This window comes from Malus sylvestris, chromosome 4 (genome assembly GCF_916048215.2).
Source record: "Malus sylvestris chromosome 4, drMalSylv7.2, whole genome shotgun sequence".
In the NCBI taxonomy this organism is placed as follows: Eukaryota; Viridiplantae; Streptophyta; class Magnoliopsida; order Rosales; family Rosaceae; genus Malus; species Malus sylvestris.
This window is the reverse complement of record NC_062263.1, coordinates 29,156,747-29,176,564: the sequence shown is the minus strand read 5'-3', so window position 1 is coordinate 29,176,564 and position 19,818 is coordinate 29,156,747. Positions and strand designations below refer to the sequence as shown.

At 39.9% G+C, this 19,818-nt stretch overlaps 1 protein-coding gene and 1 long non-coding RNA gene across 2 annotated transcripts; one reads left to right on the top strand and one right to left on the bottom strand.

The window, feature by feature from the left end:
* Positions 1 to 429: 429 nt before the first annotated feature.
* On the bottom strand, positions 430 to 1,548 carry LOC126617945 (uncharacterized). The gene is made up of 3 exons (XR_007621596.1): positions 1,421 to 1,548; positions 1,153 to 1,330; positions 430 to 1,021 (listed from the first exon to the last, which is right to left on the bottom strand). It is a non-coding gene; the product is annotated as an uncharacterized LOC126617945 (long non-coding RNA).
* Positions 1,549 to 14,364: 12,816 nt separating this feature from the next.
* Positions 14,365 to 17,873, top strand: LOC126617932 (calcium-transporting ATPase 12, plasma membrane-type-like). The gene has a single exon (XM_050286011.1). It carries the CDS (start codon positions 14,635 to 14,637, stop codon positions 17,728 to 17,730), a length of 3,096 nt encoding a protein of 1,031 aa, XP_050141968.1. The 5' UTR covers positions 14,365 to 14,634; the 3' UTR covers positions 17,731 to 17,873.
* The last annotated feature ends 1,945 nt before the right edge of the window (positions 17,874 to 19,818 follow it).

Below are 19,818 nucleotides of genomic sequence, written 5' to 3'. Positions count from 1 at the left end.
TTTGAAGGTCTAGCTACCATATTATTACCCACAAGGGTAAAGGAACAGGACAATTGCTGGATAATTGGAAAGTCCCTGTGTATCAACCTCTGTGCTCCGTGGCAAGGTAGACTACCAAACAGGCCTAACCTTTACTCACATTCGAGAAAACACTCCCAACAAGATTGCTTGCTTCAAGATCGAAGAGGCACCGTCCTCCGAATCTCGAGAGCCAGACTCCCAACATGATTACTTTCTCAAAAAGCGACGAGACACCGCTCTCCTAATCTCGAGAGCCAAACTCCTAGCAGGATTGCTTTCTCAAAAATCGAAGAGGCACCGTTCTCCGAATCTCGAGAGACAGATCCCCGACAGGATTGCTTGTTCGAAAACCGAAGAGGCACCGCTTTCTCAACTTCGAGAGCCCCTTAGATAAAGCTTGTATGTAATCCTCACACCGCTTTCTCAACTTCGAGAGCCAGATCTCCTTGGATAAAGCTTGTCTGTAATCTTCACACGTAACATCAGCTTTCCAGATACCACATACCACTTTTTCAAAGTGCTCTGACAGAGTTAAAACAGTGAAGCTGGCAACTCCCACTACCGTGCTATGACCAAGCAGGGTAAAAGAATAGTATTACTCCTTCTTGTTAGGGAGACTCCTATATATGTCGACATCCATCCTCAACGGACAGGCAGACCTGCAAAAATGCTCAACCCTTCCTCATATCTGAGAGGGCACTCTCAACGAAGCCTCTCGAAATACTCAGCTTTCTTTCCCCCCAAGAATACCTCTGCAAACAAGCTACACCAGAGCAAGAATATCTCATATCATCAGGGTTAAAAGCAAGAGTATCCCATATCATGCTTTTTCCCTGTCTTTTCCTTTGGCCTTGTTCTTACCTGCAAGACAAAGAGAAAGAGAGCAATCAGTCAGCACTTGGAATCAAGCTTCTAGTCCGGAACTGACTGCCTGGAACCCCATTGCTCTCGAGTACTCATCTTCAACATCTTATGCTTCCCGAGAAGATACCACATCTGCCTGAGGAACAAATAGGGCAAGTGAGAAGGATACAAGGAAACATGTGGAGACAAGCGCAACATAACACGTGCCGATACATCCACTACTTTGTCAATAGCAAAAGTATCCCATATCAGCAGGGTCAAACGTACTCTAGATTTGATGGACTTGTTTTGACCCTCAAATTCTTCAGTCGGCCTTATACTCTGGCGGAAACAAGAAAACCCTCCAGCCCAGTTCAAGAATAAGCCTGTGGAAAGTTACTTATTCAAAAGCAAAAGTATCTCATATCACATTTTCTCCTTTTCTTCTATTTATCCTTCATGCTACCTGCATGATAAGGAGAAAGATAACAATCAGCCGGAACTCGAAATCAAACTTCTGATCTGGGACTGATTGCTTGGAGCTCTGATTGCTTACCTTGTCTGTCACCTCTTTCAGCAGATCCCCTAGCTCGGCGACTTGGGGGACTCCTACTACATGGTTTGTATCGCGCTTGACCAAGCCTGAAACTACAAGTAAGCGTTAAGTGAAATTGATACATTACCTTGTGCATCTCCACCAGTTAAAGATACCACCCTTGGAGGGAGGAAGAGTACTTCTAAAGAAGATGCCACATCTACCTATGAGACAGATAAGGCAAGTGAAGACGATACCACACTTCGGTACTTAAAAGTTTCGTGATTACGAGATCATTCTTCCACAATATTTCCTAATGTCATTTGTACTAAATCATTCACTTGTACTCACTAAAGGAGAGCTTGAACCTATATACTGTGTAAACCCTTCACAATTAATGAGAACTCCTTTACTCCGTGGACGTAGCCAATCTGGGTGAACCACGTACATCTTGTGTTTGCTTCCTGTCTCTATCCATTTACATACTTATCCACACTAATGACCGGAGCAATCTAGCGAAGATCACAAACTTAATATTTAAGATGATATTCTTTGGTGTATGCTTTTCGCAAACGATATAGTGTTGATAGATGCAGGAAGGGGTAAACGCAAAGCTTAACCTTTGGAGAGAAGTGTTGGAATCTAAAGGTCTTCGCCTAAGTCGATCAAAGACAGAATATATGGAGTGCAAGTTCAGTGCAAATGGAGGCCAAAATGAGTTAGGGGTGAGGATCGGAGATCAGGAAATACCAAAGAGCGACCGTTTTCGCTACCTAGGATCTATCTTGCAAAAGAACGGAGAATTTAATGGAGATCTCACCCATATAATATAAGCTGGATGGATGAAGTGGAAGAGTGCATTCGGCGTGTTGTGTGACCGTCGTAGGCCACTGAAGCTCAAGGGAAAATTTTATAGGACGGCAATAAGGCCGGCAATGCTGTATGGCATAGAATGTTGGGCGGTAAAGCATCAACACGTAGGTGTAGTGGAGATAAGGATGCTTCGTTGGATGTGTGGGCACACGAGAAAGGATAAGATTAGGAATGAGGATATCCGAGGTAAAGTAGGAGTAGTCGAAATTGAAGGAAAGAGGAGAGAAAATCGGTTACGGTGGTTTGGACATGTACAAAGAAGGCCTACTGACGCTCTGGTTCGAAGATGTGACCACAGGACAGAGGTTCAGGGCAGAAGGGGTAAAGGAAGACCTAGGAAAACTTTGGAAGAGACCCTAAGAAAAGACTTAGAGTACTTGGATCTAACGGAGGACATGACACAAAACCGAGCGCAATGGCGTTCTAGGATTCATATAGCCGACCCCACTTAGTGGGAAAAGGCTTTGTTGTTGTTGTTCTTTTTTTTTAATCTAAAGGCATTGGGCCGAGCATTCAAGCCCAAACCCTTTAAACCCTTGGACCAAACCATTTAGGCCCAACCCGGTTGACCCAATACCCCTGACTCGATTTGACCTTTGACCTGACTTGGTCTGACCGTTGGCCCCGTCACGGTTAGCATTGACTTTAACTTTGACCGGTCAACGTTGACTTTTCAGATTGACTTTTTCGGGTTTCGTCTGGAACCCTTCCTAGGCTAATGTTTTTGTCCTAGACCTGTTTTCGACGTTCGTTTTCCCAAATTCAATTATTATAATATAATTTTATTAATTAGACCTTTTATGTGCTTAGGTGCATATATTGTGGCGATTTCGTCTTCGCTAGTTTGCGTGGCTCTTCGGCGGTGAAGTATCTGTGAGTTGACCTCTTCTAAAATGCATGTTTTAATAGTAGGAATGCATACATGAAAAGCATGATTTATTGATTACGTTTTATGAGAAATTCATTATCATGCTATACTGAGCTTATTTTGGAATATCATATTTTCTATCGAACCTATGTTCTTGTAGGATATCTAATGGATGCAGATATACTATTTAGAACATGTTTTTACACACTTCTTTATAGTATAGATGATGGATGACTTTATACTATTAAAATGCTTTTGAGATATGTGTACCTATGTTTGGAAAGATTATGTTCAATGGTTTTGTGTGTATCTAGTGGTCCCTATTGTTGACTATTGGGTTGGGTGCTATAGGAGCCTTCGGGCGATTGATACTTATGTTTACCTTTGGGTTTGGTGTTGTAGGAGCCTTCGGGTGATGATACTTATATTGACCTTCGGGTTAGGTGTTTTAGGAGCTTACAGGCGATTGATATGTATGAAGGAAGTTTCTGAAGGAAGAGTTCTATATGTCTTTGGGCGATACTGATACCACTAGTAGCACACTATATATAAGAGATACGTTGTATAAGGTTTTATAGCATGTTAGGGTTTTCGAAAAACCTATTACATATTATGTTACCAGTTTTCATAAAACTTTTGGGAGTTAGTATGTTGATAACTATTTCAGTATTATATATATATATATATATATATATATATATATATATCATCTTGGTCCACTCATGTTTGTTTTGGGGCCCCTTAGGATTTAGAATCGAGGCGTACATTCCTGGCGTCAAGGCACTTCCGCAGCGATATATTCGAGTCCTCTCAGTGTATGACTCATCCCTTTGTTCATTCAATTTTATATTACTTTTCTTTTAGTGTTCCGGATTAGATATGTGCTTTGAACATGTTCCTTAAATGCATATTCATTATATTTAAATTTATAAGTCTTATTTATTCATTGTTCTTAGCATTTGCATTTAATAAATGGCTTTCATCACCCTTGGGTATCGGCCAGCACGTGCCTATTCTGGTATTCGTGGAATATCGAAATTGAGGTGTATCACGATGCATTCCACTCCTGCATCTATTGTCCTTCCATCATCTTCATCCATATTAGTTAATGGTCATTTCCATCATCTGCCAGCTACAACCTTAATACTATGTCACAAAATTCTTATCAACAAAGTGGTAATCCCAGCTCATTACAATCCATTACTGCATCAACATATCAACAATCCTCTTCTACAATTCTTATGGCTTATGAGATTCCAAATGGGTCATCTTTTGAGACCTCTAGTGAGTCCAATTCTGAGATCTTTAGTGTTACTGATTTGAATTGCAGCATGAGTTTCAACTTGATAGCTTGCAGGTTATTCTCCATATTCCTCCTATAAACACTCACTCTACCCAAACAAGAGCTAAGAATGGTATTTCGAAGAAAAAAGTTTTTTTTTCAGTGGTTCAAGACGGTGAACCATTGGATCTTTCACAAGTTAAACCTGCTACTTACAAGTCTGCTCTCAAGTCTCCTTTATGGTTCTCTGTTATGGAAGAAGAATTGAATGCTCTTAAAACTCAAAACACTTGGTCTATGGTTCCATTGCCTAGAAACAAGAACTTGGTAGGCTATAAGTGGGAGTTTAAGATTAAAAAGCATGCTAATGGATCTATTTCCAGGTATAAAGCACGCTTTGTTGCTAAAGGTTTCAATCAAGAAGAGGGTATTGACTATGGAGAAACCTTTAGCCAGTTGTTAAACCTACAACTGTGAGGTTGGTTCTAGCTTTAGCAACTAACTTTGGATGGTGAGTGCGTCAACTTGATGTGAAGAATGTCTTTCTTCATGGCATTCTTCAGGAAGAAGTGTATATGTCACAGCCACCTGGATTTAGTGATCCTTACAATCCTACACATGTTTGCAGATTGCTTAAGTCATTGTATGGCTTAAAACAAGCCTCAAGGGCATGGAATGAAATATTTACATCATTTCTTCCTTCTCTGGGGTTCCTTTCAACATATATTGGAAGGTATGTGGTCATCCTTCTTCTTTATATGGGTAGCATTATAATTACAAGAAGTGATTCAGAGTCCATTGCTACAATGATTAGTGCTTTGACCAAGGAATTTGATATTAAAGATTTAGGTTCCTTTCATTATTTTCTTGGGATCCAAATCACACAGAATTCAAGTGAAATGTTTCTCTTTCAATCCAAATATGTTTCAGATTTGTTGGTTAAGGCAGACATGGTTCATTCCAAACCTTGCTCCACACCTTGCTTACCTTATAACAGATTATTAGAAGGTGATGGCCATCATTTCAATAATCCCTCTCTGTATAGAAGTATTGTGGGTGCTCTTCAATACCTAACCTTTAACAGACTTGATATATCTTTCTCAGTTCATCAGGTTTGTCAGTTTATGCACTATCTTATGAAATCTCATTATGCTGCTGTGAAGAGGATTTTTAGGTATTTGAAAGGAACTACTGAGTTTGGAGTTCAGTTTAGCAAAAGTGACTAGGATCTCCATACATTTAGTGATGTTGACTGGGCTGGAGATCCTAATGACAGGAGGTTTACCACATCTTTAGTTATGTATTTAGGGCCAAATCTTATTTCTTGGTCTTCCAAGAAACAAAATACAATCTCGAGATCATCTACAGAGGCTGAATATCGAGCCCTCTCAAGTACTTCTGTAGAAATTGATTGTATCAAACAGCTTCTTCAGTTTATGCAGATAGATGTTCCTTATCCTACAACACTGTTTTGTGATAATCTCTCTGGCATAGCCCTTGCTTACAATCCAATAATGCATCAGCGGACAAAACATATTGAGGTTGATGTCCATTTTGTTTGAAAGAGGGTTGCAAAGAAGCTTCTGCATGTGCATTTTGTTTCTTCCAATGAACAATTTACTGATATTCTTACAAAGGGTTTATCCACTCCTTTGTTTCAAACACACTGCTACAATCTCAGACTTGGCAAGCCTCACTCTGAGATTGAAGGAGGATGTTAAATATAATGTGTGTAAGGTAGTTAAGTTGGTTAGGATTCTATGAGCTGAGATTGTGACAAGTGTTAACATCTTGTGAGCTTTGTAGTAGCTTAGTAGTTAAGCAATGTAACTAGATATATACACATTGTATAAGTGTAATATAGTATTATTCTCAATACAATACACAAATATACTTTCTTCCTCTACAAGATAGTTCTTTCTCCTTCTGTTTACATTGTTCAACTCTCGGGGCTATTGTTTCTTTTTTTTTCTTTTTTTTTCATATTGGAGATATAAAAAAAACACGTAACATAATTAATTACATCTTTAAGCCAAGATGAGTATTTACATCTTCTTAAAATTTCTTATAATTTCCGGGCAACAAGAGATCCATATGCATCTCGATTGAAAATGGTCTTAGTTCTGAAATCCTTATTAGTTACCATCTTTAAGCCTTACCCGAAAGAGTAACGCTAGACATGTCTCAATTTTGTACGTTTCTTGTTACCCAAAAACGTTTTTCATAATATAATAATGAAGTATGTGAAGGATATAAAAAAAAGTAAGGGGGCCAAATGATGGTTAGGCTATTTAAATATGTGCGACTCACATGTATTATAAAATTTAGTTGATAAATTAAATTACTAGACCCTATTTAAATAGGTGTGACTCACCTATATTATAAAATTTAGTTGATAAATATGATCAAAATAACATCATTTATACCAAAAGGGTGTCCAAGAAACTATGCTCCCTTTCGCTAAAGAAAAGAGAAATCTCCACAAACTTTCCATTAGTTAGATCCATTTTATCTAAATGTGAAGTGTGGCAAATAACATGATTCTCTTGAAATATAAGAGGAAATCGCCATCTCAAGTAAGATATATGTTGAGCTAAAAAAGGCATTAATGGGGGCATTGATTAACATGCAAGATTCTGTAAAGGAAAATAACAACATTTATACCTACTTGGGCCCAAAATGATAATTTGGGTCGAGTTTGTAGCTACTCTCAGCCCAGCGATCTTCCAGGGGTCTCATGGGCCGACTAGGTCACTATGGGTTGTCCAGTCGGGTTTAGCCAAGTCCTTTTGTGAGAAGGATTGGTTTGGATAAAAGCGAGGGTTGAGTCTTGATAGCACAAGAGGATTTAAAGCTGAAGGCACTGAGAATCAGGGACTGAATCTGGTTTGTTTATACCATACTTAGGGTCTCCGTATTTAGATCTCGTACAAATACTCGAGGGACTTAAATGTAATTATGTAATAAAGGAATTGGCAAATATGTAATAAGTGAGGAGCCCTTATTCTATAAAAGGACTCCTCACCCTCACAATTAGAGGAGACCAACTCTTAGGCCTGAAGCCCCCTCACCCTCTCACATCCCTTCTCACATTACAGAGGTTCTTTCCCTCACAATCCTCTCAAAGAAATACAATAATCAGTGTGGACGTAGCCCAAACCTTGGGGTGAACCACGATACATCTTGTGTTATTTACTTTCTTGTAGATTCACGGTCAGATTTACGTTGTTCCAAAACCTTCCGGTTTTGTGCATCAACATTTGACGCCGTCTGTGGGAATCGACACGAAAAGTTATGTCGGTTCTCTTTCATTTTTTTCACCTCCACAGTGAATCTGCAGAAACCAAGAACCCAAAACTTTTCCAGAAAATCCACGGAGCCACCTTCTCTCTCACTCAGTCTCTCTTTGCAACTGCAAGATAGAATCCACCCAACCCACGGAGCCACATTCTCATCCCTAAGTTCTACCAAAGTTTCTTCCTCCTTTAAAAGTTGCAGTTTTTCTTTGCTTGAATCGAGAACAAGAGATTTGGAAATTTTAATATTGATGGCAGTTGATTGACCGAATTCGGCATGCAGCTCTTTCACCAAATATATTTCAATTTCTTTGGCTGGAGAAGCGATTCGGAGAGCTACATACTGTGTACAAATAAATCTAGTTTCCGTATAGTGATGGAAGCTTTCAGACAAGAGAAGTGCTACCAAATGAAAAATGTAGTGAATGGAAGAATTACCTGACATAAATGTCCAACTGAAAGGGTAGACCTGCAGCAAAGATATGGCCGCTGTAAACTTGGTATTCTTTGCTCATCGAGAGAAATAAGCAGAAGGTGGATGTCCAAAAATCCAACCATCACAGTACAGAAGCAGATCTGTTCGATCATGACCCAACACAACAGCGGATCCGTTCGATTGGGACCCAGCAAACTGCTCATGAGGGAGAGAGATGCTGGGTAGGAGAGTTGCTGGACGAGATCAACACAGAAGCTCTTCGACGCCAGCTGAAAGGTGACAATGACCATTCTCCAGCAACTAACAGCAGCATAAGCTCGATCACGCCCACAAAGATTGCAGGCTGCTTAAGAACAATGTTGGTGCTGCAGACCCCCTCGTCGTCCTCCACTATCTTCGCCACATTTCTCCCCTCACGGTCGACGGCCGGCGAATCTCGACAATATCATCCTCCTGCTTTGAGCTTGCTCGAAATGGGATTCTGGCTCACGTGTTTTGTGAGGAGAAGCTACGGCAGCAATGGGCTGAGATGTTTTGTTGGAGAAATCTTGTGGAATGTGGAAATTGATGGACTTGCAGGCGTAGGGGTGTCCAGAGGAGATTTCGGTGCAGAGGTAAAGGGTGCCGAATTGGCCTTATCCGATGACCCTCCCCAAAGAGTAGAGGACAATGAGTTTCTGGGAACTCCGACCCTCACTTTCTCTCTCCAGAAAAGCTAAAGCTTGGTGGTTGGGTCAGCCTCCAGTCCGTTATCATCAACTCCTCATTCGAGTCCGTTTTCTCAGCAACCAGGCCGAAAGTAAAACAGAAAAGAAAAAAGGAAAAGAGAAAAAAAGAAAAGCAAAAGATTTTCCTATTATTATGATTCCTTCTGTCTGCCAGTTGAAGAGATAGAGAGAGTGCAGCAGAAAAACACAAGCAAAAGCAAGGAATAAACACCCCACCATAATGATGTGGTTTACTTTCCTTATTTTTGAATGATGTAATTTATTTTTCGTATCTTTCGGAGATATCTGTATAAACCCCATCAGAGGGTAAAAATAAAAAAATAATAAAAAAACGGTAAAGCCCAAAATAAATGGGCTGGAATGTTGTGTGGAGGGCGAAGGCCCATAAGCCCAAAATAGCACCAACCAGGTGATCAAAAGTACGCCCAGTACTCCAAAATTATTCGGCAACCTGCCGCTATTACCACCAACCAGATGATCAAAAGTACGCCCAGTACTCCAAAATTATTCGGCAACTTGCCGCTATTACCACCAACCAGGTGATCAAAAGTACGCCCAATACTTCAAATTATACATGAGCATTACTCATGTCAATCATACATAAACATTCATGAGCATTACTCATGTCAATTATACATAAACATTCATGTCAATCATACATAAAAATTCATGAGCATCACTCATTCAATCATACATAAACATTTATGAGCATCACTCATGTCTACATTCATGAGCATCACTCATGTCAACATCCATGAGCATCACTCATGTCAATCAACATAAACATTCATGAGCATCACTCATGTCAATCAACTTCAAAAGCTTCATTTACAAAAGCTCTAGCTTCAAAAACTTCATTTACAAAAGCTCTAGCTTCAAAAGCTTCATTTACAGAGCTTCATCTTCAAAGCTTCACTTGTAAAGCTTCACCTACAAAGTACAAATACCGCCTCCGAACAACCGCCACTTCGGCCCATACATGGATTCAATTTGAAGTCTCCAACCAACAGACTCTATTGACCGAAAACTTGGGGGACTACATTAGGTACCATATATTGGGCCTCAACTGGGCCTCATGAAAAATACTTGGGAGACTCTAGCCCATCATTTATGTATTGAGGAGCGAGCCCTTATTCTATAAAATGGACTCTCTCACCATCATTAGAGAGCATCAACTATAGCCCATTATTCATGTATTGAGAAGCGAGCCCTTATTCTATAAAAGGGACTCCATCACCATCATTAGAGAACATCGTACCTACTGAGCAATCGTCTCGCTACGAGCATCGACTTTAGCCCATCATTTATGTATTGAGGATCGAGCCCTTATTCTATAAAAGGGACTCCCTCATTTCGAACGCCACAAGCCGAGCCAACCAAGGCAACATAAGTTATAAGCAGAACAGCCTCACAACATGTGGTACTTCTGGTTGAGCATCATTTCGGATTGAGCACCACCTCATACCAAGTATCAGTCCTAGACGACATCTAGTTACCTCGGCCCACACATGGACTGAATTTCAAGTCTCTAGCCAAAATACTCTCTTGACTGAAAACTTGGGGGACTATTGTTTATACCATACTTAGGGCCTCCGTATTTAGATCTCGTACAAATACTCGGGGGACTTAAATGTAATTATGTAATAAAGGAATGGGCAAATATGTAATAAGTGAGGAGCCCTTATTCTATAAAATGACTCCTCACCCTCACAATTAGAGGAAGTCAAATCTTAGGCCTGAAGCCCCCTCACCCTCTCACATCTCCTATCACATTACAGAGGTTATCTCCCTCACAATCCTCTCAGAGAAATACAATAATCAATGTGGACGTAACCCAAACTTTGGGGTGAACCACGATACATCTTGTGTTATTTACTTCTTGCAGATTCACGGTCGGATTTACGTTGTTCCAAGACCCTCCAGTTTTGTGCATCAACTAGGGTAAGGAGTTTTAGTCTGAATACATCTCTGATTCGGCTAGGGGTAGGTTGTAACAACCCGTCCCGGTATTTACGGAGTACTTTTGTATTTTCATTAAGTTTGGGGATATTTTTCCTTTTAAAAATGAATTTTTTGGTCTTAAATGATGTGCCCAAAGGGCCTACCCCCTGTTTTTTCCTCTGGTTCCCTTTCCCTTTCTTTTTTTTTTTCTTCTTTCTTCTGAAAAGTCTTCCTTTTTCTCTCTTTTCCCTCACTCTCCCTTATCACTCCCTCTCGGCTTTCTCTATCTCAGCCTCTCCGAGGGTTTTTTTTACCAACAATCAACACCACAACAACATCAACATCTCCATTAGCACCCTAGTAAGCTTAGAATCGAAGAAAGAACACCTTAAACCCTCATCTTCTATTCAGCCGGTACTGTTCATCGTCTTTCCCGATGCGTTTCATGGTCTTTCCAACATTGGTAAGCTTCTAAAAACCTTTGGGGATGTGTTTTAGGGTTAGATCGAAGCTTTTTTTAAGTTGTGTATACGTTTGAATCGCAGAAAATAGCTTGGAGTAGTTTTTCCAAAATTTACTACAGGTACCGCCCCTTTCGAGGAAATTTCTGACCAAACCATGGTGATTTGGCCTACTTGAAAGCTATCAATCTCTTCGTCTCACTAAGTACTACAACTTTCCTTTTTGTTTCACCCAATTTCGTTGAGTAGCGAAGAAGTTATGGGCGTTTGAAGTTTGCCCAGAAACCGGCCAAAACCTTGGCCTGGAAATAGGTCAACCCGACCCATTAACCCAAGGTCCAATCCATTTACCCAAGCCCAAGTCTGAAACTCAAACCCAGGCCTTTGGGCCGGATCACTTAAGCCCAAAACCCTTTTTATTTTATTTTGTTTCTATTTATTTTATTTCAAACCCAAAACTACTGGGCCGGGCTTAAAGCCCAAAACTTTTAAACCCTTGGACCCAAACCCTTTAGGCCCAACCTGGTCTAACCCAATACCATTGACCCGGATCCGTTGACTTTGACCCCGTCTGACCATTAACTCAGTCAACGGTCAGTGTTGACTTTGACTTTAACCGTCAACGATCAACGTTGACTTCCTGGGTTGACTTTTTCAGGTTTCGTCCGAGATCCTTCCTAGGCTAATTTCAATGTCCTGGACCTGTTTTTGAAGTCTGTTTTCTCAAATAAAATCTTTTGAGTAGAGTTTGACTAAATGTACCCTTTATGGACTTAGGGGCAATTATAGTAGCGTTTCTGTCTTCGCTAGTTGCATGGCTCTTCGGCGGCGAAGTACTGTGAGTGGACCCCTTCTAAAAATGCATGTTTAATAGTAGAAATGCATACATGAAAAGCATGATTTGATGATTACGTTTTATGAAACGTTTTGTGAGATAACATGCTTACTGAGGCTATTTTGAATTATTACTATTTTTCCTATAACCCGTGTTCTTATAGAATATCTGATGGATGACGATATAATATTTAGAACATGTTTCGAACACCTCTTTATAGTATAGATGATGGATGACTTTATACTATGAAGTTGTTTTTCAATATATGTATGTTCAATGGTTTTGTACTTACCTAGTGGTCCTTATTCCACTACGGGACATTGGAATAGATTCTGGTCCGTCCTGGGCAACGGTTTGGTGTTGGCATAGGGCCTGGAGTGTGTTTCCTCTAGCTATTAGCACAGGGACGGGGAGCCGGCATAGGGCTTGGAGTGTATTTTCCTCTGACTGTCTGCTCAGAGACGAGGAGCGGACATGGGGCATGGGGGTTATTGGACATTCACTAGTGATTATTATATATACAAGTTATGATTTGAGACATTACACGACATGCTAGGTTTCGGAAAACCTATGTTTATCATTATATATGTGTTTTCATAAAAACTGGGGGTTAGTACGTTGATAATTGTTTTACTATATATATATCAACTTGGTCCACTCATGTTTGTTTTGCGCCCCCTTCAAGACTTAGAATCGAGGCATACAATCCCGACGTCAAGGCATTTCCACATCGGCATCTTCGAGTCTTCTTGGTGTAGGATTCATCCTTTGTTTCATTAAATTTTATATTATTCTTTTAGTGTTCTAGATAATTGTATACTCTGAACACGTTTCTTAAATGAACATTCTTTATTCTCTTATATTTATAAGTCTTATCTATCTCTTGTTTTCAGCTTTTGCACTCAATAAATTGCTTTCGTCACCCTCGGATAAACAGCACTGTTGTCGTAGAATTAGTTGACCGCGGAGCACCTTCAGTTTGGATAAGCAGCACTGCGTCGATGTCGACTCGTTACCTATCCAAGTCTCGGTCAAGAAGAATTTTCGAGTCCTTATTGGCAGAGATCATCTCATTAGCTTTCTCGACAAAGTAAGGTGTTACAGATTACTGGGCTTGGCACATTAAATGCCATGTTGTTTTATGATTGGATATTCACGAGTTAGTTTTAGAGTTCGGCATTCTGACGGTCGAACCACATTCGCCATTAAGGCATACATCTCTTTCGAGTACTTGTGTTCGTATAGTTTGGTGCCGGTTCAACGTGTTTATACTTTTACGAATATAATCACCGTGACTGAATCCGACGCTAACGATCTATGAACTTCGCAAGACTAGTAGCCTTGTCTTCAGGCTCTAGAACCCAAAGGCCGAGACATGATCCTTCCTCGGCCGCAGTCGCAAGATCAAGAAGTCAGCAGTGTGCTCAACGCCACATCCATGTATTTTAGTTGGCACGCCCCGCACATAACGGAAGGACATAGTTAGCTTATTGATTACTCGGCTTGCGCACCACGTAGGCTTGATAGTTTTTAGGGTCAACAATACCAAAAGGGTGTACCAAGAAACTATGCTCCCTTTCGTTAAAGAAAAAAGAAATCTCCACGAACTTTCTATTAGTTAGATCCGTTGATCTAAAGGTGAAGTGCGGCAAATAACATGATTCTCTTGAAATATAAGAGGAAATCCCCATCTCAAGTAAGAAATATATTGAGCAAAAAAAGCATTAATGGGGGCATTGATTAACATGCAAGATTTTGTAAAGGAAAATAACAGCATTTATACCAAAAGGGTGTCCCAAGAAACTACGCTCCCTTTTGCTAAAGAAAAGAGAAATCTCCACGAACTTTCCATTAGTTAGATCCATTGATCTAAATGTGAAATTTGGCAAACAACATGATTCTCTTGAAATATAAGAGGAAATGCCCATCTCAAGTAAGATATAAGTTGAGCCAAAAAAGGCATTAATGGGGGTATTGGTTAACATGCAAGATTTTATAAAGGAAAGTGCTATTCACACACCCATTTTTACTTCTAGCACACCCTTGTTAATTTTTGGCCAATGATCTCCTTCAATTTATATGATTCGATGACTGAAAATTGAGAGGGGTGTAAGAAAAGTAAAAATAAGTGTGTGAATAACATTACGTAAATCTAAGAAAGCAAAACAAGTAACGTTAAACTAGGACACGGTTTTTTTCTTTTTCCTTCAAAGCCATGATTGTGTGATTAACAAAAAGATTGTGATTAATGATCCCCTTAATCAGAACCAGATTCCTTAATTCTCTCTTCGGAAACCAAACACAAGAGAAGCTACAGTGAACTTTCTTTCCTCTTTCCATGAAATTTCATGGAAATCAAGATTCAGATCAATCCTATATAAACAAGTAGTGTTACGTATACCTCCTCACTAGTGAAGCCTTACTTTTTGTTTTGATATATTGTTCCTGCGTTGCTTGTTTCTTCTTAATTCTGTGTTCTTGATCAACTTAAATATTAATTTTCTTTTCGATTCTCATGTCACTGAGGTCTCGAAAACCTGCTGGAGAACCAGCCATCTCCGATCAAGAAGAGTTTCCAACCCCGAAACCTTACAAGCGGAGGTGGCGGTTAGCTCTCACAGCCATTTACTTCACCAGGGCTCTTACTTCACTTGCCAAGAAACTACAAACCGTTAACAATTCCCAGTTGCTGTACTCCCTCTCGTTTGTAACCATAGACGTGCAACCCAAGAATCAAGACGATCGCAACAATGCACGTGACAAAAAACACCTTCCTTTTGTCAACATTGATCAGAAGACGCTTGCTGACATGGTGAAGGAAAAGAACCTTGAGCTTTTGAGTCAATTTGGAGGGGTTCGAGAATTGGCTGCAGTTCTTGAGACTGACATGAAGGGTGGTGTTAGCGGCGCTGAGCCTGATCTGATACACAGAAAGAATGTTTTTGGCACCAATGAGTACCAGAAGCCGCCTGTGAAAGGGTTGCTGAGTTTCGTGCTTGAAGCTTTCAAGGACCCCACAATTATAATACTTTTGGTATGTGCAATACTTTCCCTAGGGTTTGGTATTAAACAGCATGGCTTGAAAGATGGGTGGTATGACGGTGGCAGCATCATCGTTGCTGTATTCTTGGTTGTTATTGTATCTGCACTTTCCAACTTTAAGCAGTCAAGACAATTTGAAAAGCTTTCTTCGAAGAGCGATGACATACGTGTGGAAGTTGTGAGGGATGGACTGCGCCGTCCTACATCAATCTTTGATGTTGTGGTTGGTGATCTTGTGTGTTTGAAGGTCGGTGATCAGGTTCCAGCAGACGGTTTGTTCTTAGAAGGGCATTCGTTGAAGGTGGATGAGTCTAGCATGACCGGAGAAAGCGACCACATTAAGATCAATGATAGAAGCAACCCTTTTCTTCTATCAGGTACAAAGGTGACAGATGGGTTTGGCTTGATGATTGTAACTTCTGTGGGCATGAACACACTGTGGGGAGAGATGATGAGCTCGATCAGCCGCGATTTGGATGAGCAAACACCTTTGCAAGTGCGCCTCAACAACCTGACTTCGTACATTGGGAAGGTTGGTTTGGCAGTGGCTCTCCTTGTTCTTGTGGTTTCTCTAATTCGTTATTTCACAGGAAACACCGTAGATGTCAGCGGAAATAGGGAATTTGGAGGCAGAAAGATGAAGTTTGATGATGTGATGAATGGTGTTGTGGGGATTGTAGCTGCAGCAATTACCATTGTCGTGGTGGCGATTCCTGAAGGCCTGCCTCTGGCTGTTACTTTGACCTTGGCTTATTCAATGAAGAAAATGATGAATGACAATGCTTTGGTTCGGAAGCTGTCCGCTTGCGAGACAATGGGATCGGCAACAACAATCTGCACAGACAAAACAGGTACTCTTACTTTAAATAAGATGAAGGTCACTGAGTTCTGGCTTGGTACACAAGTAATGACCGAAGAGAATATCACCGAGATAGCGCCTAAGGTCCTCCATTTACTCCAAGAGGGTGTTGGTTTAAACACAACCGGAAGTATTTGTCAACCAAATTCTTCATTCCCTGAGATTTCGGGTAGCCCTACTGAAAAAGCAATACTTTCATGGTCCTTGTTTGATTTGGGTATGAACATTGATGAAGTGAAACAAGGCTGTGAGATAATTCATGTAGAAACCTTCAATTCGCAGAAAAAGAGAAGCGGTGTTTTGATTAGGAGGAACAACGAAAAGGGTACTCAGACGCATTGGAAAGGAGCTGCTGAGATGATACTCACAATGTGCGCAAATTATTATGATGAAACTGGGGCGCTAAGAGTGATGGATGACGAAGAAAGAAAGCGTGTTGGATCAACCATTCAGAACATGGCATCAAAAAGCCTCCGGTGCCTTGCCTTTGCGCATAGAATGCTTGAAGACGAGAATGATCAGGTTCCTGAGAAGCTTGAAGAGGGTGGAATGACACTTTTAGGTCTTGTGGGTATAAAGGATCCGTGCAGACCAGGAGTCAGAACAGCAGTAGACGGTTGCAGAGCTGCTGGAGTGAACGTTAAGATGATAACTGGCGACAATCTGCATACTGCAAGAGCTATAGCGTTTGAGTGTGGGATACTCAAAACAGATGAAGATTTGGAGACTACTGAGTCTGTAGTAGAAGGGGTACAATTCAGAGGTTACTCACCTGAAGAGAGGATGGAAAGGATCGATAAGATACGTGTGATGGCAAGATCCTCACCATTTGACAAGCTTCTGATGGTGCAATGCTTGAAGCAGAAAGGCCATGTGGTTGCGGTCACAGGAGATGGCACGAATGATGCACCTGCGCTAAAAGAAGCAGACATTGGGCTTTCAATGGGAATCCAAGGCACCGAAGTTGCAAAGGAGAGCTCGGATATTGTCATCTTAGATGACAACTTCGCATCTGTTGTGACAGTTTTGAGATGGGGAAGGTGTGTGTACAACAACATTCAAAAGTTCCTCCAGTTCCAACTCACTGTCAACGTCGCTGCGCTTGTTATCAACTTTGTTGCTGCTGTTTCTTCTGGTAAAGTTCCACTGACTGCAGTGCAGCTGCTGTGGTTGAATCTCATCATGGACACCTTGGGGGCTTTAGCTTTGGCCACAGAAGAACCGACAAATGATCTCATGGAAAAGAAGCCCGTGGGACGAACGGAACCACTCATTACTAGAATCATGTGGAGAAACCTTATCGCTCAGGCCTTGTATCAAATCACAATCTTGCTAACCCTACAGTTTAAGGGAAGATCCATTTTCGGCGTGGACGAAAAGGTCAAGAACACCCTTATTTTCAACACATTTGTTTTCTGTCAAGTCTTCAACGAGTTCAACGCAAGAAAACTTGAAAAGAAGAACATATTCAAGGGGTTACTCAAGAGCAAGCTGTTTTTGGCAATAATCGGTATTACCATAGTTCTTCAACTGCTAATGGTGGAATTTCTGAAGAAGTTTGCCAGCACTGAGAGGCTGGACTGGGGGCAATGGGGTGCTTGCGTTGGAATTGCAGCATTGTCTTGGCCGATTGGCTGGCTTGTTAAGGGCATTCCAGTTTCTGGATGGCAGGTTCCAAGGCTAAGAGCACCTGCATTGTTAAACACATAGAAATATTAAGTACTCATATATACACCAGTAATCTTTTTCAGGTCTTTTACAGTTCAAGTTTTATGCTTGTAAATAGTTTTTCTTTAGAGATTTTCTCAATCTAGGGTTCGGAAATTTGATTACTATGGGGGTTTTCTCAAACAGCTTCAGATTTTTCTTTTCTTTCCTAAGGTTTCTGCACTTTAATCACATGCACAAAAACTAATGCCTTTTCTTCTGATTTAAATCGAGAATAAATATATCACTGTAGAAAAGGCCTACAGCTCAAGTCGTTTTTCAATCAAGCAATTTAATCATACCATATTAACTAAAACCCTAACCCTATAAATCATTCAGTTCAGATTGGCCCCTATTAATTCTTAGGTGACATTGTTTTACAACTTCCAAGACAATGGTGTTTTACAACTTCCAAGACAATGGTACAAAGGATTTTTTCACTGTTGCTACTGATTTCTCAAATTTTCCCAGTAATTAATTAACCAAACCAAACAGAAAAAAATAAATAAATAAATAAAAAATTGGTAAAGTTTGCACATGCTTCCAATGAATATAAACAATGAACCCTTCATTCACTGCGTTATGGAAGATTAAACAATGAACAATCAGTTGGTGATTATGATTAATTAGCTTCTTTCAGCTAGTTCAGATTAATTTATAAATTCAGATTCTTTATTGGTTTTTCTGCTTCCCTAAAGATATATGCATAGTATTTAAGCTTCATAGTCACAAAATGCAAAATCGAAACTTTTAACAGAGAGAGAGAGAGAGAGAGAGAGTTGAGAGCGAACCTTGATTGCTTTCAGCTGCCAACGTAAATTGTTGTCTTCCCGCGACACCTAGGCCCTTGCTCCATGTGTTTTCACTGTTTTTTGTTGGAATTGTCATAAGCGGTTCAAATGTTTGGTTTTTGTGTTTTAGGGTGGGAGAGTTGGTGCAAAGTTGTTTCCCTGGAACCCTGACTTTCTGCGTGCGTTATGTAATCTTGGGTGTCTTTATCCGGGTGAATAATAGTTCGTTGTGGTGATTATGAGTTCCCCGTCACTATGTAATCTTTGGGTTTGTCAGAGAATTTAGGTAGTAATTTTAGATTTAAAGAGATACTATAATAGATAAGAACTAAAATATTAGTGTAGAGAGAGATAATATAATATGAATTTAAATAAAATTTCAACATCTTTTATTTTTAATATACTTCAATGCATCACAGATTTTAAAGACTTTGTTGAGATAAACTCATGTGTCTTAAATTTTAGGTAGACGGGTCATGGGTTCACTCCAACAACACCGATACTGTCCCCACTTGGTCATCTGCTCAATCCGTCAAGTGTGGGGTTTTAATACATAAGGCATCGGTGTTAGTTAGAGTGGGGTAATTCTATATAAATGGTTTGTTCTCAAGCCTTCTGGCCGATGTGGGACAAAGGAATTCCAACAATGTGCTTTTCACCTATCAAGTCAAATCAAGTCTATATATTGTTTGCTCTTATGCACAACTGGATCGTTTGATATAACCAACTCAATTGTTCCACAAGTTCTTTATGATGAGATGTAATGAGATATATGGTGTTGGTGGCAGCCAAGGTTTAGAGTTACGGGTTATTTGGTTATTGTGGGTTGTATGGGTATGGTTATGAGTGTTGCTTTAAATGTTAGGAAACTAACGAAAAAATGTTTGAAAACTTTGAGTTTTAATCAAAATGACAAAAATGTGTTGTAAGTAAATAGTACCATGAGTGATTTTTTAGAGTAAAAATGTAGTTTTGGTTAAAGTAAACAGTACCGGAGTGTTTCGTTAAAAATCCTTCAAATGTTATGATGTGGGTAGTTTTCCGTTTTGGGTTTATTTCTTTAGTGTCTTTGATGTCATTAGACGTCTTGTATGGATATAATTTTTCTAGTGCAATACTGTTAATTCTACGAAAATTATAATATATTAAAAAACAAAATTATAGTTGTCGGGGTATCTCTTAAATTATTTTTTTTATATATAGAATTTAGGATTAAGTACCTTAAACCTCCCAATATTTTAGTATCATTCCAAATTAGTCTCAACATTTTTTAAACATTTCAAACAAGTGTCAATATATT

Bases quoted from the DNA above. Each gene is read 5' to 3' on its own strand.
- LOC126617932 (XM_050286011.1), top strand. From the start codon at position 14,635: ATGTCACTGAGGTCTCGAAAACCTGCTGGAGAACCAGCCATCTCCGAT.